At 42.6% G+C, this 18061-nt stretch overlaps 3 protein-coding genes across 8 annotated transcripts; 2 read left to right on the top strand and 1 right to left on the bottom strand.

Annotated features, from left to right (window-relative positions):
• Nucleotides 1-64: 64 nt before the first annotated feature.
• mre11a (MRE11 homolog A, double strand break repair nuclease) lies at nucleotides 65-7637 on the bottom strand. 4 transcript variants are annotated; one of them, XM_040130334.1, is made up of 20 exons: nucleotides 7502-7637; nucleotides 6826-6906; nucleotides 6457-6589; nucleotides 6142-6302; nucleotides 5933-6020; nucleotides 5667-5808; nucleotides 5430-5544; nucleotides 4873-5058; nucleotides 4579-4750; nucleotides 4400-4480; nucleotides 4186-4315; nucleotides 4001-4101; nucleotides 3713-3883; nucleotides 3483-3542; nucleotides 3218-3398; nucleotides 1693-1779; nucleotides 1431-1495; nucleotides 1212-1273; nucleotides 935-1042; nucleotides 65-646 (listed from the first exon to the last, which is right to left on the bottom strand). In XM_040130334.1, the coding sequence occupies exons 2-20, from the start codon at nucleotides 6843-6845 to the stop codon at nucleotides 601-603; spliced, it is 2109 nt and encodes a 702-aa protein (XP_039986268.1). In that variant the 5' UTR covers nucleotides 6846-6906; nucleotides 7502-7637; the 3' UTR covers nucleotides 65-600. The 4 variants fall into 4 exon arrangements, with proteins under 4 accessions (XP_039986268.1, XP_039986271.1, XP_039986270.1 ...); XM_040130337.1 differs by having other exon boundaries at nucleotides 7412-7513; XM_040130336.1 differs by lacking the exon at nucleotides 7502-7637 and adding an exon at nucleotides 7388-7499.
• A 26-nt stretch (nucleotides 7638-7663) lies between these two features.
• cep57 (centrosomal protein 57) lies at nucleotides 7664-13331 on the top strand. 2 transcript variants are annotated; one of them, XM_040130339.1, is made up of 11 exons: nucleotides 7664-8057; nucleotides 8503-8692; nucleotides 9096-9296; nucleotides 9471-9592; nucleotides 9729-9857; nucleotides 10713-10790; nucleotides 10992-11084; nucleotides 11387-11467; nucleotides 11602-11831; nucleotides 11926-12070; nucleotides 12176-13331. In XM_040130339.1, exons 1-11 carry the CDS (start codon nucleotides 8010-8012, stop codon nucleotides 12359-12361), a joined length of 1503 nt encoding a protein of 500 aa, XP_039986273.1. In that variant the 5' UTR covers nucleotides 7664-8009; the 3' UTR covers nucleotides 12362-13331. The 2 variants fall into 2 exon arrangements, with proteins under 2 accessions (XP_039986273.1, XP_039986274.1); XM_040130340.1 differs by lacking the exon at nucleotides 11387-11467.
• A 982-nt stretch (nucleotides 13332-14313) lies between these two features.
• On the top strand, nucleotides 14314-18061 carry LOC120792180 (guanylate cyclase soluble subunit beta-2-like). 2 transcript variants are annotated; one of them, XM_040131247.1, is made up of 14 exons: nucleotides 14314-14377; nucleotides 14475-14548; nucleotides 14679-14773; nucleotides 14884-15044; nucleotides 15173-15272; nucleotides 15390-15631; nucleotides 15819-15906; nucleotides 16063-16166; nucleotides 16258-16474; nucleotides 16581-16901; nucleotides 17011-17159; nucleotides 17303-17449; nucleotides 17561-17762; nucleotides 17888-18061. In XM_040131247.1, the coding sequence occupies exons 1-13, from the start codon at nucleotides 14375-14377 to the stop codon at nucleotides 17648-17650; spliced, it is 1791 nt and encodes a 596-aa protein (XP_039987181.1). In that variant the 5' UTR covers nucleotides 14314-14374; the 3' UTR covers nucleotides 17651-17762; nucleotides 17888-18061. The 2 variants fall into 2 exon arrangements, with proteins under 2 accessions (XP_039987181.1, XP_039987182.1); XM_040131248.1 differs by lacking the exons at nucleotides 14314-14377; nucleotides 14679-14773; nucleotides 14884-15044 and having other exon boundaries at nucleotides 14474-14548.

Raw genomic sequence — 18061 nt, 5'->3', positions numbered from 1 at the left:
AAAGGATTCCTCCTATCACCATAAGACCCCCCCCACCCCGGCCCCCATGGTGGATAAATGTCATTTTCTTGGTGTGACCAGTTTTCCACCTTCAACAGCCAACACAAGACTTTCTCTGACTTTGAAGCCACAACCTTTGAGAGGGAGACACAAAACAAAGAGACAGTTGAAAATATTTGAAAAAACATTTATTATTCCTGAATATCAGAGTATTTCAAAGGCCAATGACAAAACGCAGCACTGATCAATGTTGATGTACAGTAGCAGATGCGCTCCGCCATTTGGCTGGTGGCTAGCAAATGAGGTTGTGAAACCCGCAGACCATGTGCAAAGTCTTGTTTGTTTGAAAGCAACCTCCATCTTGCCCCCCAACAGCCTTTAGCATAGCAATTTCACCAATACAGGTGAATAGTTTAGTTTCTAAAAAACAATAGTTTACCAATGTAATTATTTATTGCCAACATTAGGAAGACTGAGTGCTGAAAAAACTGAAACATGCACTTTGAAGTCCTTCAGAAAAATACTGCAGCAGCTCACTTCCTAATTACCAATTACAGATTTTTTAGAAAACCAAGTATTACACAACAGACACAGGTATGGTTATCTCCGTGAACGATGGCTGGGGCCTTTGAATGGATTATCCTGAAATAAGAAAAAAAGAAAGGGGTGAAGATGGAAAAATTATTAAAACATTTTCCATGGAAAAGTTCAAATAATCATGCATAATTAAGTTAATTTTTGTCAAGCACAAATAAAATGGATGATGTATTATTAAGAGTAAATGAAATATAATGTAATGTAAAGAAATGTAATAAATAAGAGATCAGGAATTCATTTTTAACTGACTTTTCACCAATGGAAAAAAAAAAAAAAAAAATTGCTTAGCTTGCACCCCATAGATTTCTGCTATGTAATTTTCTTAACTCTTGTTACCTCATCATCATCATCATCACTGTCGTCAAATGCAACTCCTTTAGATGACTGGCTCTGGCCCTGCGAGCTGTACTTGGTGAAGGATGACGACGATGACGATGTTGCTGGTCTGTGGTAAGCAAGAGAAAGAGCCAGGTAAAAACAAAAAACCTCATAGTTTTCAAAATACGAGGCTGGTGGAGGAAAGAAGGAGAGACAGAATATATACTCTGTGTGTCACTACATTTTTTCTCCCTTAAAAAACTTGACTACCACACTGTAGACCGAAACAAACATACCTTGGAGGGGGTCGGGCAGATTTCATGACAGAGATATCTTCATCTGAGTCATCAATGGACAACTGGAAATGGATAAAGATGAGAACAAAGGTTGAAGGATGGTACAAATCACATACAGATTAAAAATAAGGAGGTGATTGTGTTTGCTGTGTGTGTGTGTGTGTGTGTGTGTGTGTGTGTGTGTGTGTGTGTGTGTGTGTGTGTTGTCATTTAACTTACCTCATCTTTTGTGTAAGATGTGGTGGCTCCAGTCTGAGATGGTCTATGCGATGAAGCTTGAAATGCTGAAGAATGTAGTGTTAAGAAGAAGTCAAGGTGAAAGCAAAGGAGGAAATTGAAAAATGAGGAGCAGGAAAATGTGGTAATAAACAGATTCATACACTGAGTAAGATTTCTGTGCGTTCCCTGTGATGCCTCTGTCTGCCATATTAGTATGTCTACAGATCATCATACTAACACACATAATCTCACACTCTCCTACCTTGCATAATGCTTCTGCTTTGAGTTGTTGCTGAGGATTTCTGGGAACGACCCCGGCCGGCTGGCTTTGGTTCTGAGGCAGCTGCACCTGAAATAACAGATGAACAAGAGTGGAACCGGGATTTAATGACACACGCTCTCTCACATTCATGACAGGAGTAAGAGATTAGCATCAACTAGCTTTAACAGTAGTGAAAAAAATCAGGCCCAACCCTGCAAAACGTTGAAGTGGATTATGTTTTAACATGATTTGAGACGGAAACTTTTCTGGATTCAATGTAATTGAACCCAATTAAAATGAGATTTTGCACTCTGCCATTCTAGTGTCACATGCCATTAAAAGAGCGTTGCCTACTTTGTTATCTTGTGTAGAAGCTGTGGAAAATGTCCAAGTGCAGTTTTTAAGCCATCTTTTAACTGGTTTAAACATAAATATCCTACACTAATCTGCCCCCAGTAACTGCAGCTCATCCCCTCCTTCATAGTCCTATACTGGGAAACTCACAATGGTCTTTTCTGGAAGGCTTTTACTGTGAAGCAGCTGTAGCTGCAGCTGTAAGCCGACTTTGAATTTGGGCTGAGTTTTGCTTGAGAGTGGACTTTGTCCCTGCTTGTTAACAATCATTAGCCAAAAGTTGAATAGAAAAAGAGTGTAAACAGGATCTGAAGACTTTTGACTGCCCTCTGCTAGAATTTAAGAAGAGCGCGACTGAACAGTGTTGTTAATTTCAAGTGAGGCTCCAACACATATGAGAAAATCATTACTGTTTGTATTAAAATCTACATTATAATATTACCATTCGAGTTTTATTAACTACCTGTACGAGTCAGAGTTTATCAGATGACAATTAACCTCTAATAGATCGAGCCCACTGTTGTTCTAGGCTGCACACCTATGGGTTTACATTCTACTTAACTGATGTCACTGATGAGCAAGTGGGTGTGTTGATGAAATTTCTATCATGCGACTAGTGCGAAACTGGAAGAATACAAACATCCGAGGGTTAAGAAGAAGGGCCATTTAAAAGAAGAGGCTAATGAAAATGTCTAACTGGAGAGAAGCCGAGATTCGTGAATTTCTGTTGGTAAAGGCTGATGCCAAAATCATCAAACAAATTCAAGGAACGGCAAGAGACTCGGATGTTCATTATAAACAAAACACTGTGATTTCCTGCTCCCTGCACACTCTACCCAGACGCCACCTTCACCTAAACCAAGCGGAGTATTTCCAGTGTGTGAGAACACGTCTGACACAGACAATCTCCTGTTGTGTGCAACATGTGTGAAAAGGCAATGCCGGACAATGTCCAGACCTGATACTCCAGTTCATACGAGAAAACGGCTTATGTTTGGTGTAACCTGCCACCGAGGCACTCAGTGGCGTGTTTGCTCTGAGACATATTTTTGTACTGAGCTTACATTCTTGAATAAAACTTTGGAAGATCTACTTCCCCTGTTTCCACTTTGTTTCTGTCCGTGCTTCTATTCTCACTTCATATTTGTGACAGATAGTAACGATAACTCACCTCTCCCCCTCCCCCGGCCACCCCGTCCCCTTCCTCCTCGCCCTCTACCTCGCGTGGTTGAAGGGAAGGGGACCGAGCCCTCGTCATAGTCCATAGCAACATCAGTAAATTCCCTGGATATATCCGGGTCTAAAGGCTCATCACCACGCTCCAATCTGTGAGCTTTGGCTCTGTTGATAGCCTGAGAAAGAAAGAAAGAAGAGCACACAGGTAGACATTGCAAGAGATGCAAAGTTTCAGGCCTGTGTGCATTCAACACACTTACCTCTCTGATTTCATTCTCCTCCTCAGTTGTGTTCTTTTTGGAGTCTTTGAATCGCCGGACCTGTTAATATAAAAATATGCAGCCTTATAAAGACAGACACATATAAGAACCTTGTAACTGTTTTTGAAAAGTGCTGTATTAGTAAAGTTTATAATTATCATCATCATCATTATTATCATACAACATTTAAGTCATTTGCTCCACTTCCGATGCATCCCACACCCCCTTACCTCTGTATCTATATCCTGTTCTGTAGTTACTCCTCTGGCCTGCAGGTGGCGCTGTGTCTTCTCTAGCTGGTAAGTGATCAGCTCTTGGATGGCATCTTTCTCATCTTTGTCTACAAACTCCTGAATTGCCTTCCCCATGCCCTGCTCGGTCAGCAGCGACAGCTGTACGGTCTGTGAAGATATGCAGACACACTTTTCAAAAGAATACACGGTAGATGCACAGCAGTTGAAAATAAGGGTTATGATACCCTGTCAGTATGTGAATGTAAATGCATGTATGTACAGTACCTGCTCAGCTGCCTCAAAGTACTGTTTAACCAGGTCCTCCACTCTCAGTCCCTCAACTGCTGTGGTTTTTAACAGCTTGCTGTAGTCAACATTGACCTCATCTAAAAAGCGCAGAGATTGAAGCATGTCATCAATCTATGGTGTATACTGTAGGCCCATAGCTGTGCATTTAGTCTGTGCCAGACCTTTGAAGTCATCCTTTTGCTCACGGCGTCTGAGAAAGTGAATGATGTCTTTTGGGTTGGCCACGCGGTCCACAAACTTCTGACTGAAGCGAGAAGTGTTGAACGCCTCAAAGCCTCCACTGTAATCCACCTGGGGAAGGCGATGAAGTTGAAGAATTTGAATGAAGTGTGAAAATGAAGGTGTGTGCACATGATGCAAGTATGTCCATCTTACCCTCAGGCGAATAAGGGGTTTCTCTGGGGTAAGTGGACATCCAAGCCTTTCTCTTTCGGCTTCTTCTAACATCTCTATGACCTGCCGATACCAGAATGAAAGAGGGAAAGATAGGGTAAGATGACTGAGCAATAAGTATTAGACTGGCTCTTTATGTTTGATGGTGACTTTAGGTTTACCTTTGCATAGCAAAAGTCCTCCACCTTCTTTGTGACCTGGGGTGTATCAGGTGTGAAGAGGTCTTTGTAGTCATCCAGCACCACATCCTGGATTAAGAATTGACGCACCGTCTTTAGGGGGATCTTTTGCAGGTTCATTTTACGACCCTTCACCCTCAGAAGCCCTATGTGCCTGGATACACACAAGCAGTGGTTTAGCTACTTGATAAGTTTAAAACACACTCAGAATATGGAGACTATCATTCACTGTGTGTGGGTGTGTGGGTGGGGCTGTGGGTGTGTATTTATTTGTACTTCTCGGTAGCCTCTCCGGGGGACAGGGAGGTCGCTACAGAGCTGCCAGGCTGGGTTACGTAGAAGAGCTGTTGTTCATTTCTGGCGGGTGCTATCAAACATTCGTGCTCGTGTCCCCACACCACCAGGTCAAGAAAGTCATCGAGGAACTGCTCGGGAATGTAGTTTGTGGGACCGTGCTTACTCCTAGACGGAAGACACACCGAGGAAAGACAAAACAAAAACAACACATAGTGGAGAACACAGCTGTTTAATTCCTAAAAACAACAAAAAAACTGTGTGAGATAATGTAGTAAAGATACTTATATCAATGCAGTAAAAACATCCCAATCTATGAACAAAGCAACCTATCATTCACCTTCTTAAAAACGCTTTAATCTTCGATGCCATAATTTCCCTCGCAACACACATCCTGCATTCTGACTGAAGATTAGTGTAAAACAGTCTTTGAATTACATGTGCAACTTAAATATTTAGAAATTTGTTATTATATGACTATAATTTAAAGCTCTTCCCTCCTAATGGATTTCCAACAACATACACATGCATGCACACACCTGTTCTGGTGGATGGTGAAGAGGTTAAACCACTCATCTTGGTCTTCTTTGGGTCGAAGCATGGTTACCTGGTTGTTGACAAATATCCTGTACAAGCGCTCATCTGGGATAGAACCTGCACATACACACACACACACACACACACACACAATTTTGACTGAAACAACAATTTTCAATTAACAGCTTTTACTAAACCTAGAAGAATGCAGACAAAGATTATACAAAACACACACTTACCGAGACCATATAATGCCAGCTTCGTGTTGCCTTTCTGCATGAGAATGGGACTAATCTCTATCCTCTCCACTGACTGGGAGTGACCAAAGTGATTGACCAGACCAGAAGCACTTAGCAGATCCAGCGCGCACAGACCTTCAGCCTTGGGGAAAGAAAGACACCATTACACAGAAACAAACAAATACAAAGGCACAAGACACACAAAAATACACATGCTTGCATATTAGTGTGATATAATAAATTCTCTAATACTGGAGGCAACTCACCCCAGTTGGGTCATCATGGTTGCCATGTATGCTGAACACAGGAATAGAGATGTTCAGGTTTTCATCCTGATAGTTAACCCAGGGGAACCTACAACACATCATATGTGTGTATCAACATACACACGCAAATACACACACAACAATATTAATAAAACCTTCATTCAACAGCATTAGTAGGAAGGAATGACCACACAGACAGAGGGACTGACTGGGTTGTGTTGAAGTTGACGGTCTGGTCACTGAGGATGTTGAATTGTATGGGCGTGTCTCCCATGCAGTATTGTCTGAGCATGGTGATGCAGTTGTGGAGGCATCGCCGTGATGGCTTGTTCTCATGGAACAAGTCTCCACCCAGCAGGATGAAATCTACCTGCAAACAAATAAATATGCAAATCAGAGGGCACTTAAGACAGGTAGTCTGTGGGGTTGTCCATTCCAGCAGATAGAGATAGACCTGAATCTGATTTAATGTTAAATCATCCATCTGACCTCATAAACAAACACATCACTCAACTTGTATGTACCTGATTTGTCTTGGCACATTTTAGGATCTCATCCAGTGTGTTATAAGAGTCATTGCCGCGGATTGCATCCTTCTCTAGGTAACCGAGGTGAACATCTGTAGCAATCAGGATCTTGAAGGTATTCTCATCGTCCCTAGAAATACAGCAGAAAATACTATCATTAAAAACAAATACAGATCATTTAGATTAGATTGTTCTGAAACTGGATGCACCTGTACATTAGACTGCATTGGCCATGTCCTGGATATAAACATTATTCATTATTCACTGGGAAATGTTAGGAGCTCTTTTAATAACCAAAAAGGACAATCTCAATATATTTGGTTTGAGAATTTATTTTAAAAATAGTAATAATTCAAACAGACTCACAAGGTGTTCTCAGAGGACATGATGGTGTGGGAAAATGAGAGATCCGATTACACCAGACAGGTGGTCAGCAAAAGGCTTCTCCTGCAGAAAACACATTTAGCCATGAACATCTTGTCTATAAAATTACAGAAGTGCTCGTGAGATACATCTCAGAGATGCTACATATATATCGAATGGACAAATGCAAATACTAATAAAAATTTAACGTTGATATATATATATATGGACAGAGCAAGACAATACCGCATACTACGGTTAAGTAAGTAAAGAGTTGACTTGAATAATAAAAATGGTCACTAAAGCATTACTGTAATTTTTGTCAGGATTTCTAATAGAAATACATGTTTATTGTATCAGGTTCACCGAGCAATACACTTCAAGATACATTTCAAACTATTACATTATATTGTGTGATAGCTAGCTAACTAATAATCCGTTCGTAAAGTGGTAGCTAACAGTAACATGTCACTGAATGTTACTTGAAGTTACTGCGAAGATGGTGGGTTAGCTTTCACTTATGCTAGAAGCCCATGGGTGCAAAGGTATCAATGCGATAACTAACACGAAGACGTGTTTCCGAACTCACTGGGTCCAACCAACAATTCCTATGCCTGTGTAGCTTTGACAATTGTTTGTTATAAACTACAACGTGGAAAAATCGTAGCTTGCCACCCACCTCCTGTGAAGCCTTAAAACTACACGATTTGCCATAAAATCCCGGCAAGTCCTGCAAACCCACTCCCCGCCCCTCACAAAAGGCTCAGAGTTATTGTAGTTTAATTCTGAAGCATCGCCGTTCCAAACTGTACACTCTCCGCGGAGGAAAAACTACACTTCCGGTTAGAAAGCGACGTGCATTTGTTTTATTCATAGCGCGCCACCGAGCTATCCGCCCCTCAAAAATAGCGCTCCCGTTTACGTACGCAGCGCCTGGCGGGCCAGCCTGGGAAAAATATGATTCAGCCACCCCAGAAACCCCGGGTTGTGTGGCTTGCCGAGTGATGTTTTCTTTTCCCAACCCACATTAGCGCTGGCAACTGTGGAAACGGCCCTAGCTAGCAAGCTGTAAGTCGTAACTAAAAATTGTTTGACTATAGTTTTGTATTAAGATAGCAATAGCATATTTTGCATAATTGACTCCCTGGTTCAACACAAGCGAGGCAGACTGGATTGGCTGCATTTCAATGGAGACTCTGTCAAAAACAGCCGCTGCCGATGCTTCGCGGGAGAAGGTAGCTGTACTAGATTTTATTTAAATTAACTTAAAGGGAAGCGTGACATGTGTTTGCAGCTGTTCACTTAGGCAGCAGAGTTAGCTAGACTACACGGAAAGCTACCTAGCAGCAGTTGCTACAACTCAGACCAGCTGATGTTGCAGACCTGTGAGATCACTGAAGTTTGTCCTTAACGTGTTGGGCTTGACTTGAAGAGGACAAACAAATCACGCTGTAACGTTGAGTTCAGTTAGAGCCTGAATTAAAGGTTTGAGCTCATATTTATTTCACTTGCTCTGCTTCATTTGCGGGTCACTGCTCATGATGAGATGGCTCTCTACACTACAATATCTCCGTCGCTGATATAGTGTAGATGTCAGTATTGAAGATATACCGGAGAGATCTAATATTTTCCCATCTACTGTGAATGCTGCTCAACATTTAGCCCTGTTTTTCTGTGCAGGAGTTCTGTCCTCCACCACCCCCACCCAGTGGAATAGCACCTGGCAGCCTGTCCCTGCCATCTCATAAAGAGTATCCTGCTCACCGTCCCTTCATCAACACACTTGTGCATCACACACCCCAGGCACGCACACATCAGTCATGTCGCCCATCATTACCCAGCAAGGCATTCCCAGAGACCAGCAGTGCAGGTAAGCTTAATTTTTGTGCATCTGTGTCTCGTATGTGTGGGATGTATTCCCTTTACAATGTTTCCATACAGGTATCGCAGTGTTTCAGAGCTCCATGGTTACATGTGTAACATGATGCCGCCCTACTTGAATGTCTCAGCTTCACCGACATCTATTCATTCTTTCACATTATCCTCTCTAAGCCCCTATACTACCCATTTCTTCTTCCATCCAAAATTTAAAATCATATCTTATTACTCTATGTCTGTAACCATGCTCTGAATATGTTTGAGCTCTATCAGTATATATCCATATCCATCACATTCTTGTTCCAGTCTCTCTCACACAATTCATTAGTGTGTGTGTGTGTGTGTGTGTGTGTGTGTGTGTGTGTGTGTGTGTGTGTGTGTGTGTGTGTGTGCAGCGATCTTATCTGCTTTGAGGAACCTCCAGGATAAGATCAGGAGGTTGGAGTTGGAGAAAGGACACGCAGAACTTGGTCCGCAAACTGTAGGCAAAGACGCACAACACACACATCTGCAGAGTGGGAAAGTCACACAGAGACTCTTAAATAATCAGACAGACACAGAGAGACAAATGAGGGACCCGTCCAACTGTAACCAAGGTGAGTATATGATTAAGATATAATGATAATAATGTCATAAGCTTTTAATTGACTTTAATTGACATCATTGTTACATCTATTCATTTCTTTGCATCTTGATTTTTTTTTTTTTTTTTTTTTTCTCCTCATCTCTCTACTTCTCTGTGTCACACGGTGCACCTTCATTCTACTCAGTGTTGATCACCCACCTTGCTGCTGCCGAGTCTCGCTGTGTGAAGCTGGAGCGACAGCTGGATCACATGAGGAGGATGTTGCGCAATGCGAAGGCAGACAGGAACGGCCTGGTCAAACAACAGGTTAACCCAGTGTTTCGTGGTGTCAAAGGCTGTGATATAGGGTTAAGACTCTTCACTTAAAAATCCTGAGTAAGAGGCTGTCATGTGTGAGTCAGTAAATATGTAGATTTGTATTAATTGCTCCCCACTCTGTCAGGTTTCCACAGATACAGCCAAGTTAGCTGATCGACAGACTGACAGAGTGTCTGAGCATGCCCAGTTGGAGAAGCTGGAGCGACTGGAGCAGGAGTATCTCAGGCTAACACGCACACAGAACAATGCTGAGGTACGTATAAAGAGAGAGTGAAATTTAAATTGTTAAAATGGTATAAAACGTGTACTGAGCTGCGAAGGTGCCACGCTCTTATCGTTGTCATAAGGAAGAGCATATTGTCATAGATGAGCATAATGTCAGTTTCCATGGCTATGCCAGTGAAACACAAAATCGTAAATTTATTATACAGTTAAAAAATGGATGGGAAATAACTTTCAAAATCTCAGTGAGAGCAAGACAGAAATACCTGTGGCCAAAGAACAGACATTATCCAAGAATCTAGGGCAATGGTTCCCAACCTGGGGCTCAGGACCCCCTTGTGTGCCCCAAGATAAATTTGAGGGGTCACAAGTTGACTAAAGGGATAAGAAAAATAAATATAAAATATCTCATTAGCTCAAAATGATTTCATTTTCTGACTTTAATTTTTTCTTGCGAAGTAATGGATACGACTTCTTCGGGACTCTGAAGATCCTACAAATTTAAATAGGAAAAGTCTCTCTTTGATTGAACTTCCATTGTCCACACAAGGCCCTTACCTGTGATGAGGGGTCACAAGCCAAAAAGGCTGGGAACCACTGATATAGGACAATCTCTCTGGTTCTTCAGATCATTTTCAGAGGTTACAGAAGAGTGTTATCTTATATTGTGATTTTTTTTAAATCACAAATCCACAGATTGACCAAAACGTATTTTTATATCTCCGAAATATTGCAAAGGGTATGGCCTTACTTAGCCAGAATAATGGTGAACAGCTAGTTCATGCTTTAATCACAAGTCTGCAGTGACAAGTAAAAAGTAAGTTTGTAAATTATTCCTCTTATTATTAACACAGTAATGATGACTGTGTGTGTCTGAATATGTCAGATGAAGATTTGTGAGTTAGAGAGGAAACTGCAGGAGGAGGAGCACCAGAGAAAGCTCATCCAGGATAAGGCCAACCAGGTAATGAGACATTCATTCGTATTTCTCTTTAGCTACCATTTTCATTCACTATTGGCAGGTTGTAATGTTTCTTATACCTGAAAGGAAGCTTAGTTTTGTTTTACCTACTGTACGCTAAATGTAAATGATGTTGAAATGTCCACACACATGCTTATGCATCATTTTTTTGTATGTGGTGGGGGTTTTTTTTTCTTTTCTCAGATACAGACAGGTTTGGAGGCCAATAGGATCCTGCTGCAGTCAGTGTCACCTGGCCTGTCCACCACACAGTCCAAAGAGAAGTCCAACTCAAAGGTTAAGACCTGCAAAGGGGTGGTTCAAGGTTTTCTGTTTGACCGGACTGAGAATGTCACTTCCCCTATTTATAAGCAAATTTTTGAACAAATTTGACAAGACAGCTGCAGCTGAGTGCCTCTCTACAGTGTTAGTACATCTGTGAATGTCATATTCAATCAAGTAGGAAGAAATTCAAGTGCGTTTGTTAAATTTCAAAAATGTTCTCTTTTCTTTCAAAAAAAAAAAAGCATCCAACTTTTTAAATACTTTGTTTTCCCAAATTTGCATTTTCCTGTTTTATGCTGATTTTCTCTTCCCAGAAATTTTCACCACAGCAGTCGACCTACACACAGCCACACTATAGACTGAGCCTCAGAGACGTGCCTTTTGTTGCTGGAACGGTAGTATGGGCATATGTCCATTTGTGGTTTAAGTGTTGGAATAAAATGGTATTAAGTTTTCAATGCCGCACTTCCCTTACACCGGTTTTCCCTGTCTCTCTTTGACTCTTTTCCCTCTACTACCTGGCTCTCAGTCAGTAGGCTGCAGCCACTCAGTCAGAGCAAACGTACAGTCAGTTTTGTCTCTCCTGAAGCGACACCAGCCACGCCTCTGCAACAGCCGCGTCCTCTCTAACAACGCCGACAGCTCTGAGACAGTTAACCGCAGGCATTCAGACAGTTTCTCTTCTTCCTCCTCCACTAGTGGGGAGGAGCTGTCAGAGCTGCTGCAAGCTCTACAGGAGGAGCTGCGACTCATGAGCATGTGAGTGTAGTAGCATCTGAGCTTGATTAGGGGTCAATTGCTGATGAAAAGTGTGTGTTTATTCTGCGTGCGCGTGTGCATGTGTGTGTTGCAGGGAGCAGGACGAGTTGACGAGGCAGTTGGAGGACGGTGTGTCGGAACAGGAAAGAAGAGAACTTCAGAGGGAGCAGGAGAGGCTGCTGCTGAAAATGGAGAGGAAGGGAGAGCAGATCAGTAAGCTCTGCAAACACAAAACCCAGGTAGGTTTTCACACAAAAACAGTTCAGTTCACTCACAACCAAATTGTAGGGCTTTGTTTTGTTTCGTGACTCCTTTCTGTTACCTTTTCTTGGCTCTCTCTCTAGATAAAGAAGTTAAGAAAGGAAGCCGTTTCTAGGCGTAACAGTAGGAATGAGGTAAGAGTTACTACCACAGTGTCCACAAGAGGCCGCTCTGCTGGAGCAGTCAAAATCAGACCAGGCGAGAGAAGCAAGAGGAATCTGAGGCTGCTGAGGGAAATGAAAGCTCTGCAGACCTCACTACGGACCTGAAACTCACCAGGACATAAAGGAAGCAAATAAGATTAATCTTGTTGGTGCTCTCTTACCTACCTATGACCATTATTTCACCATCAGCAGAACCACTGACTGAAAAACCACTACATGAACGCAACAGACAAGCTTTTGTAAAACAAGTGTCTATTCATGAGCATTCGACCAATGACCCCTTGAGAAGAATATATTTTTAATAGGAACAAAAACAGTAAATGTTTTTGTTCCTGATATAACGCATCTAAAAAATCTGTGTATTGTAAACCAGACCTAAGTTGTCACTACCAGTCTAACTAAAAAAGCACTTTGTCAAAACAAGATTATTTTATTGTTTGATTAGTCATCCTAGTGTCCAATGGCTGTTCAGAACATTTTAAAGAGTGAGAGGGCTTTAAATGATAGAAAATTTGCTCTTTACAAATATCATTAAAGAAACTGTGTTTTTGTTCCCTGGAGGACACTGACTCAAACATCTGCCTGGACTAATTTTTTTTATTTTTTATTTATTTTATTTTATTATCGATTTTTAAGTCTTTTAGCAGCAGAGGGCATGAACGTTCATAATCGCAGCTTAGCTATCTGTCTAACTGAACATCGAGTGCGTGCCTGAAAAATTTTATTGTAATGGATAACCTGGACTTAAAGAGTCCCAGAAAATTACCAGATGTAAAGTTTCATAGTAGTAAAACATTTCTGGGTTTGCTTGATAGATACAGATTCTCACATTTCATACAAAGTGGACGCAGCAGCCATTGGTAGTGTATAGAAAACTGCAATGATGAAACAGAGGGGTTCATATTTCTGCAATTTGATTAGCGTAATGATGTGCGGAAGGAACTCCCTGTGTGTGTGTGTGTGTGTGTGTGTGTGTGTGTGTGTGTGAATGCAGACATAATATTTGTAATTATTTCTACAAGTATACAGTATGTAGGAAGATTTCGTTACCTTTTATAATCATGGGTAGCTTATTTTTGAGTGAAAATGTATTTCTGTGCGAAATAAAGTATGTTTGCATATTACCACAGTCTACAGTCTTTTTGGAAGATGTTGCAGTGATCCACTGTGCCCTTGCATCTGTATCCTGCTGTGTTACTGGCACCATGAGGTCAGTAAACATGAGACTTCAATAAAATCACAAAGACCTTAAATCAAATCTAATCCTCAGGCTGTGTTAAGCCTTAGCATACTTTACCATTAAAATGTTTAAAAATCACTATACTTTCACGCAAACATCTCACTCACAATGGAGCAAAATCAAATAACATTGTAATATTTCAGTGTTTAAGATGATTCCTGTTACTTTAATTGTGTATTATCTGGTAATATAACATGATGAATTACTACGAATGTGAAATACAATTTCTGTTGATAAATATGATCAGAGAACTTTGTACTTATCTGGTATTTAAAAATATATGGCAAACAAAATTAAGTGATTAATTAACTGAGACCTTCCGGAATATTTTGTACACCGTGAGCACAGTGACAATATGTGTGACAAAAATATGTGTGGCCCTATGTGCTCAGCTGAATCAAATCACCCGCAAATTGTTTGATTCCCCCAAGGTTTCAAAGAAGTAGCCTAGCACAGCTTTTCTGAGGATGTTCAACAAGTCGATATTCATAAAAATACTTTACTGCCACTTACAGCATATGAGACTTCAATAACAGGTTATTTCTGAAGCCCCCATACAGATGTTATCGTCGGCTTATATGAGAACCTGTCGGTCTCCAGCACAGGAGAGGCCGCAGGACCAACCGCTGCTTTCAGCACCTGACCGGACCGGACAGCCCCCCACGGGGGAGGTCTCGGTCCCGGCCCGTCCTTGTCCCCTGCCGTGTCCTAAAGGCAGTCCCCGTAGAGTGATAACGTGTAGCCTAACGCGCGGGCTTTTGTCGGCGTCGGGGGGCGTGGTGCCTCGTTTGGTGAGAGCAGGGAGCGACGTGCCGAAGACACCCCTGACGGAAAAAGGTGGCTGGCGGACCAACCGCCCCTCGAACCTGGCAAAAGATATGGTATGCTGCCTCTGGCAGGCTCGTGTTTTGTTGTCGTTGCTCTGCAGAATTACACCCCCCCTCCCTTGACGCTGTGCTTCCCTTGTCTTCTCGACAGTATGGATTTATTAACACCTGTTTGAAATCGCTGGTAGTTGAGAAGTTTGGCGAGGAGACGTGGGTCAAGCTCAGGTAAAAGTAAAATCCCTTTCATTGGCAGATAAGAAGTTTTTTTTACAGGCTTGACTTTTTGTTTTTTTAAATCACTGCTGATTACTTTGTGTAATAAATCCTTCCTCGAAACCATCGCCGTCATGTTCAGGGATGAAGCTGGAGCCCGGGATACCTTCCTGACATACGAAGTCTATAAAGACGAAATCACTATACAGTTAGTGTCGGCGGCCTGCACGCTTTTGGGTAAATCGTTTCCCGCGTGTCCCCACGTTTTCCACATGCAGTCTGCAAAAATCAGACATTCTCGGATAATTCCGCTTGCACGCGACACCCTGCTTTTGTTCTTTCGACAGGAGCCAAGCCGGAGGTGGTCTTGAGGCAGTTTGGGGAACATTTCTTTGAGTTCTGCAAACGTTCCGGCTACGATCACATGCTGCGGACCTTGGGGGGAGATTTGTTTGAATTCACTGAGAATTTGGATGCACTTCATAGCTACCTCGCCCTCTCCTACAAGGTGCCCGACCCCCCACGCCTATTCGCGTGGTTGTTCCGTCTCTGGTTTCTTAGCCCGCTGGTTTTTATGTCTGTCTGGGGAAGAAAAACACTGGTTCGGGCTTCACGGCTTGGCTCTTGCTCTTGCAGGAGATGAATGCACCATCATTTCGTGTAGAGAGGAACCCTGATGGCACCATGCTTCTCCACTATTATTCAGACCGCAGAGGACTATGCCACATCGTTCCTGGTAAATAAAATCACATTCCCTTTCCATTATTCTCAGAATTTTGCCACCAATTGGTGACTTTTTTTGTTTTGTTTTTTGTTTTTTGTGCAGAGCAAGTGACAGGGTTCTCTTTTGCAGGAATTATTGGAGCTGTCGCAAAAGATTTTTTCAACAGTGAGATAACGATGGAAATTGTCAACCAGCTCGAGGAGCTGGAGAGAACTGGGAAGAAGGAGCATGTGGTTTTCCTTGTTACACAGTGGCCAGCTGTTGCTGCTGCTAGGTCCAGTGTGGCCAGCAGTAAAACTGGGCCTTTTCCGAGGACCCGGTCCCTCCAGCCTTTGGCTAACAGCTGTAATGCCATGATCTGGATCAAAGAGGTTCAATTCATGATCTGTGTTATACGTTCTCTTTGTTAAAAAAAAAAAAAAAGAAGATAAAAAAAATCATTTTGTAAAGCAACTGTGCAGAAGCTAAGAGATAATGTGGCAAAGATAAGCCCTAAAAAAAAAAAAAAAAATTACTGGTCATAGTGAAATTTTAACTCTTTGCTCTCTGTGTCCTCAGGCTGTTCATCCAAAGAGATCCAGTATCAGTTTCTCCATGAACAGGAGTCACTGGGAGACAATTAGGGGGCTGGTTCGCCTTGGGAAAGGTACAGACATTCAGAAACATACACACGGAGTAGAAGGTAGAGAGGTTCCATGCTTTTTAGCCATGACAGGCAACAGGGTATTCGCATACCTGTATATGTGAATCTTTATTTGCAAAAAGTTAGAAATCTTCACCCCCCTTTTTTCTACCCGTACAGGCAAACTATTGAGGGGCTTTGAGCCAGTGTATCCTATGACCCTTAACATTGATCTGAAGACTTTCTGCCATGCTTTTCCTTTCCATATAGTCTTCAATGAGCAGGTAAAAAAAAAATCAAGAGAATGAACCTTTAATAATGCGTAATTGGATCATATTAAATTAACTGGAGTGATCCTTGTGGTGTCTGAGGCAGCTGGTGGTGCACCAGGCGGGGGTGAACCTCCAGAGGATTGTCCCTGGGCTCCAGACCACGAGCATCCATCTGGACCAGTACTTCAGCATCGTGCATCCCGAGGTCACCTTCACCATCTCCAGCATCAGGAAGTTCATCAACAGCCCCTTTGTCCTGCAGACACGCAGGGACACAATGCCTGAAGCGTGGAAGGACAGGCCTATGCTGCAGCTCAGAGGTAAAGGTACAAAAAGTGGATGTAATCGAAGAGTACTTGCTATCTCTTTGTCATTAGCAACTTATACATAAACCTGTCATAACTTTTCAATGTCCTTTGTCTCCAGGTCAGATGATCTGGATGCCCTCCCTGGGCTGTATGCTCTATCAAGCCTCTCCTCTCCTGAGAAGCCTTCAGGAGTTGGAGGAGAGAGACATGCACATTTCTGACATCGCACCGCACGACGTCACCCGCGACCTCATCCTGCTCAATCAGCAGCGGCTGGCAGAAATCGAGCTGTCTAATCAGCTGGAGAGGAAGAAAGAGGAGCTCCGCCTCCTGTCTCAGCACCTGGAGGAGGAGAGGAGAAAGACCGAGAACTTGCTGTACGCCATGCTGCCCAAGCATGTAGCCAACCAGCTCAAAGAGGGCAAGACAGTAGAAGCAGGTTAAGGAAATGTAAATGCTAAAAACATTCAGTAATCAGAGTGTTTCTGTTTATAACTGTATCTGATGTGACTACTGTGTGTCTGTACATATGTTTGTACATCCTACAGGTGAATTTAGAGAGTGCACCGTACTGTTCAGTGATGTGGTGACCTTCACGAATATCTGCTCCCTGTGTGAACCCATCCAAATTGTCCACATGCTTAACTCCATGTACCTCCGGTTCGACCGACTCACAACTGTGCACAGTGTTTACAAGGTACACACAACAAAATTTAATCTTTTCACACACATAGACAAGAATAATCATTCGTAAGTTTGTTTTTAACTCAGCACTAGAGGGCATTATTTAAGTCACGTTTAATTTTAGTAGTCATACTTTTTGAATTATTGTTTTCTCAGGTTGAAACTATAGGCGATGCCTATATGGTGGTAGGTGGGGTTCCTATACCTGTCTCCAGCCATGCTGAGAGGGTGGCCAACTTTGCCCTGGGTATGATTTTGGCTGCCAGGGAGGTTATTAACCCTGTGACAGGAGGACCCATTCAGGTGCAAGAATGCTTGTGCTCCATTTCTCAAATAAATGTGTTGATAATTTGCTGTCTAACGAACTGAGGAGGATTTCATTTATGCTAGGTTTTCTTACATGACCATTTTTAGTGCTGTTCCTGCACAGCACTTGTCGTGGCTTTCTCTGCTCGTTTTAGATCCGCGTGGGTCTCCACAGTGGTCCTGTGCTGGCAGGAGTAGTTGGGGAGAAGATGCCTCGCTACTGTCTGTTTGGCGACACCGTCAACACCGCCTCTCGCATGGAGAGTCACGGCCTCCCCGACAAGATCCATTTGAGCCCAACCGTGTACCAGTGAGGATACATGCATCCAAGCATGAAAACAAATGCGTTCATACACATTTTGACAGATACCGCGAACCCTTTGATGTCTCCTTCCTGATTCCCGGTTTTATTTCTACATCCTCCATATCTCTCAGGGCTCTGGAGAAAAAAAGCTTTTCTATCCAGAAGCGAGGAGAGATTAAGGTGAAGGGGAAGGGCAGGATGACCACTTACTTTCTTGAAAGAAACTTAGGAGTCAGCGAGCAGCAGATTATGGGTCTCTCAGACCTAGAGGGTGGGGCTGGACGGCAGGACAGCCGGATGAGCTA

Source organism: Xiphias gladius, chromosome 7 (assembly GCF_016859285.1).
Source record: "Xiphias gladius isolate SHS-SW01 ecotype Sanya breed wild chromosome 7, ASM1685928v1, whole genome shotgun sequence".
Lineage (NCBI taxonomy): Eukaryota > Metazoa > Chordata > Actinopteri > Istiophoriformes > Xiphiidae > Xiphias > Xiphias gladius.
The sequence above is the reverse complement of the archived record's forward strand: the minus strand, read 5'-3'. Positions and strand labels throughout refer to the sequence as shown.

Excerpts from the sequence above, each read along its gene's own strand:
- mre11a (XM_040130334.1), bottom strand. The coding sequence starts at position 6,845 with ATGTCCTCTGAGAACACCTT. Across the intron at positions 6,303-6,456 it reads AATGTGCCAAGACAAATCAG|GTAGATTTCATCCTGCTGGG; the intron begins GTACATACAAGT and ends ATTTGTTTGCAG. Across the intron at positions 1,043-1,211 it reads TCTGCCCGACCCCCTCCAAG|ACCAGCAACATCGTCATCGT; the intron begins GTATGTTTGTTT and ends TGCTTACCACAG.
- cep57 (XM_040130339.1), top strand. The coding sequence starts at position 8,010 with ATGGAGACTCTGTCAAAAACAGCCGCTGCCGATGCTTCGCGGGAGAAG. Across the intron at positions 11,085-11,386 it reads AAGAGAAGTCCAACTCAAAG|AAATTTTCACCACAGCAGTC; the intron begins GTTAAGACCTGC and ends TTCTCTTCCCAG. Across the intron at positions 11,832-11,925 it reads GAGCTGCGACTCATGAGCAT|GGAGCAGGACGAGTTGACGA; the intron begins GTGAGTGTAGTA and ends TGTGTGTTGCAG.
- LOC120792180 (XM_040131247.1), top strand. Across the intron at positions 15,045-15,172 it reads ACCTCGCCCTCTCCTACAAG|GAGATGAATGCACCATCATT; the intron begins GTGCCCGACCCC and ends TTGCTCTTGCAG. Across the intron at positions 16,475-16,580 it reads GCCTATGCTGCAGCTCAGAG|GTCAGATGATCTGGATGCCC; the intron begins GTAAAGGTACAA and ends CTTTGTCTCCAG.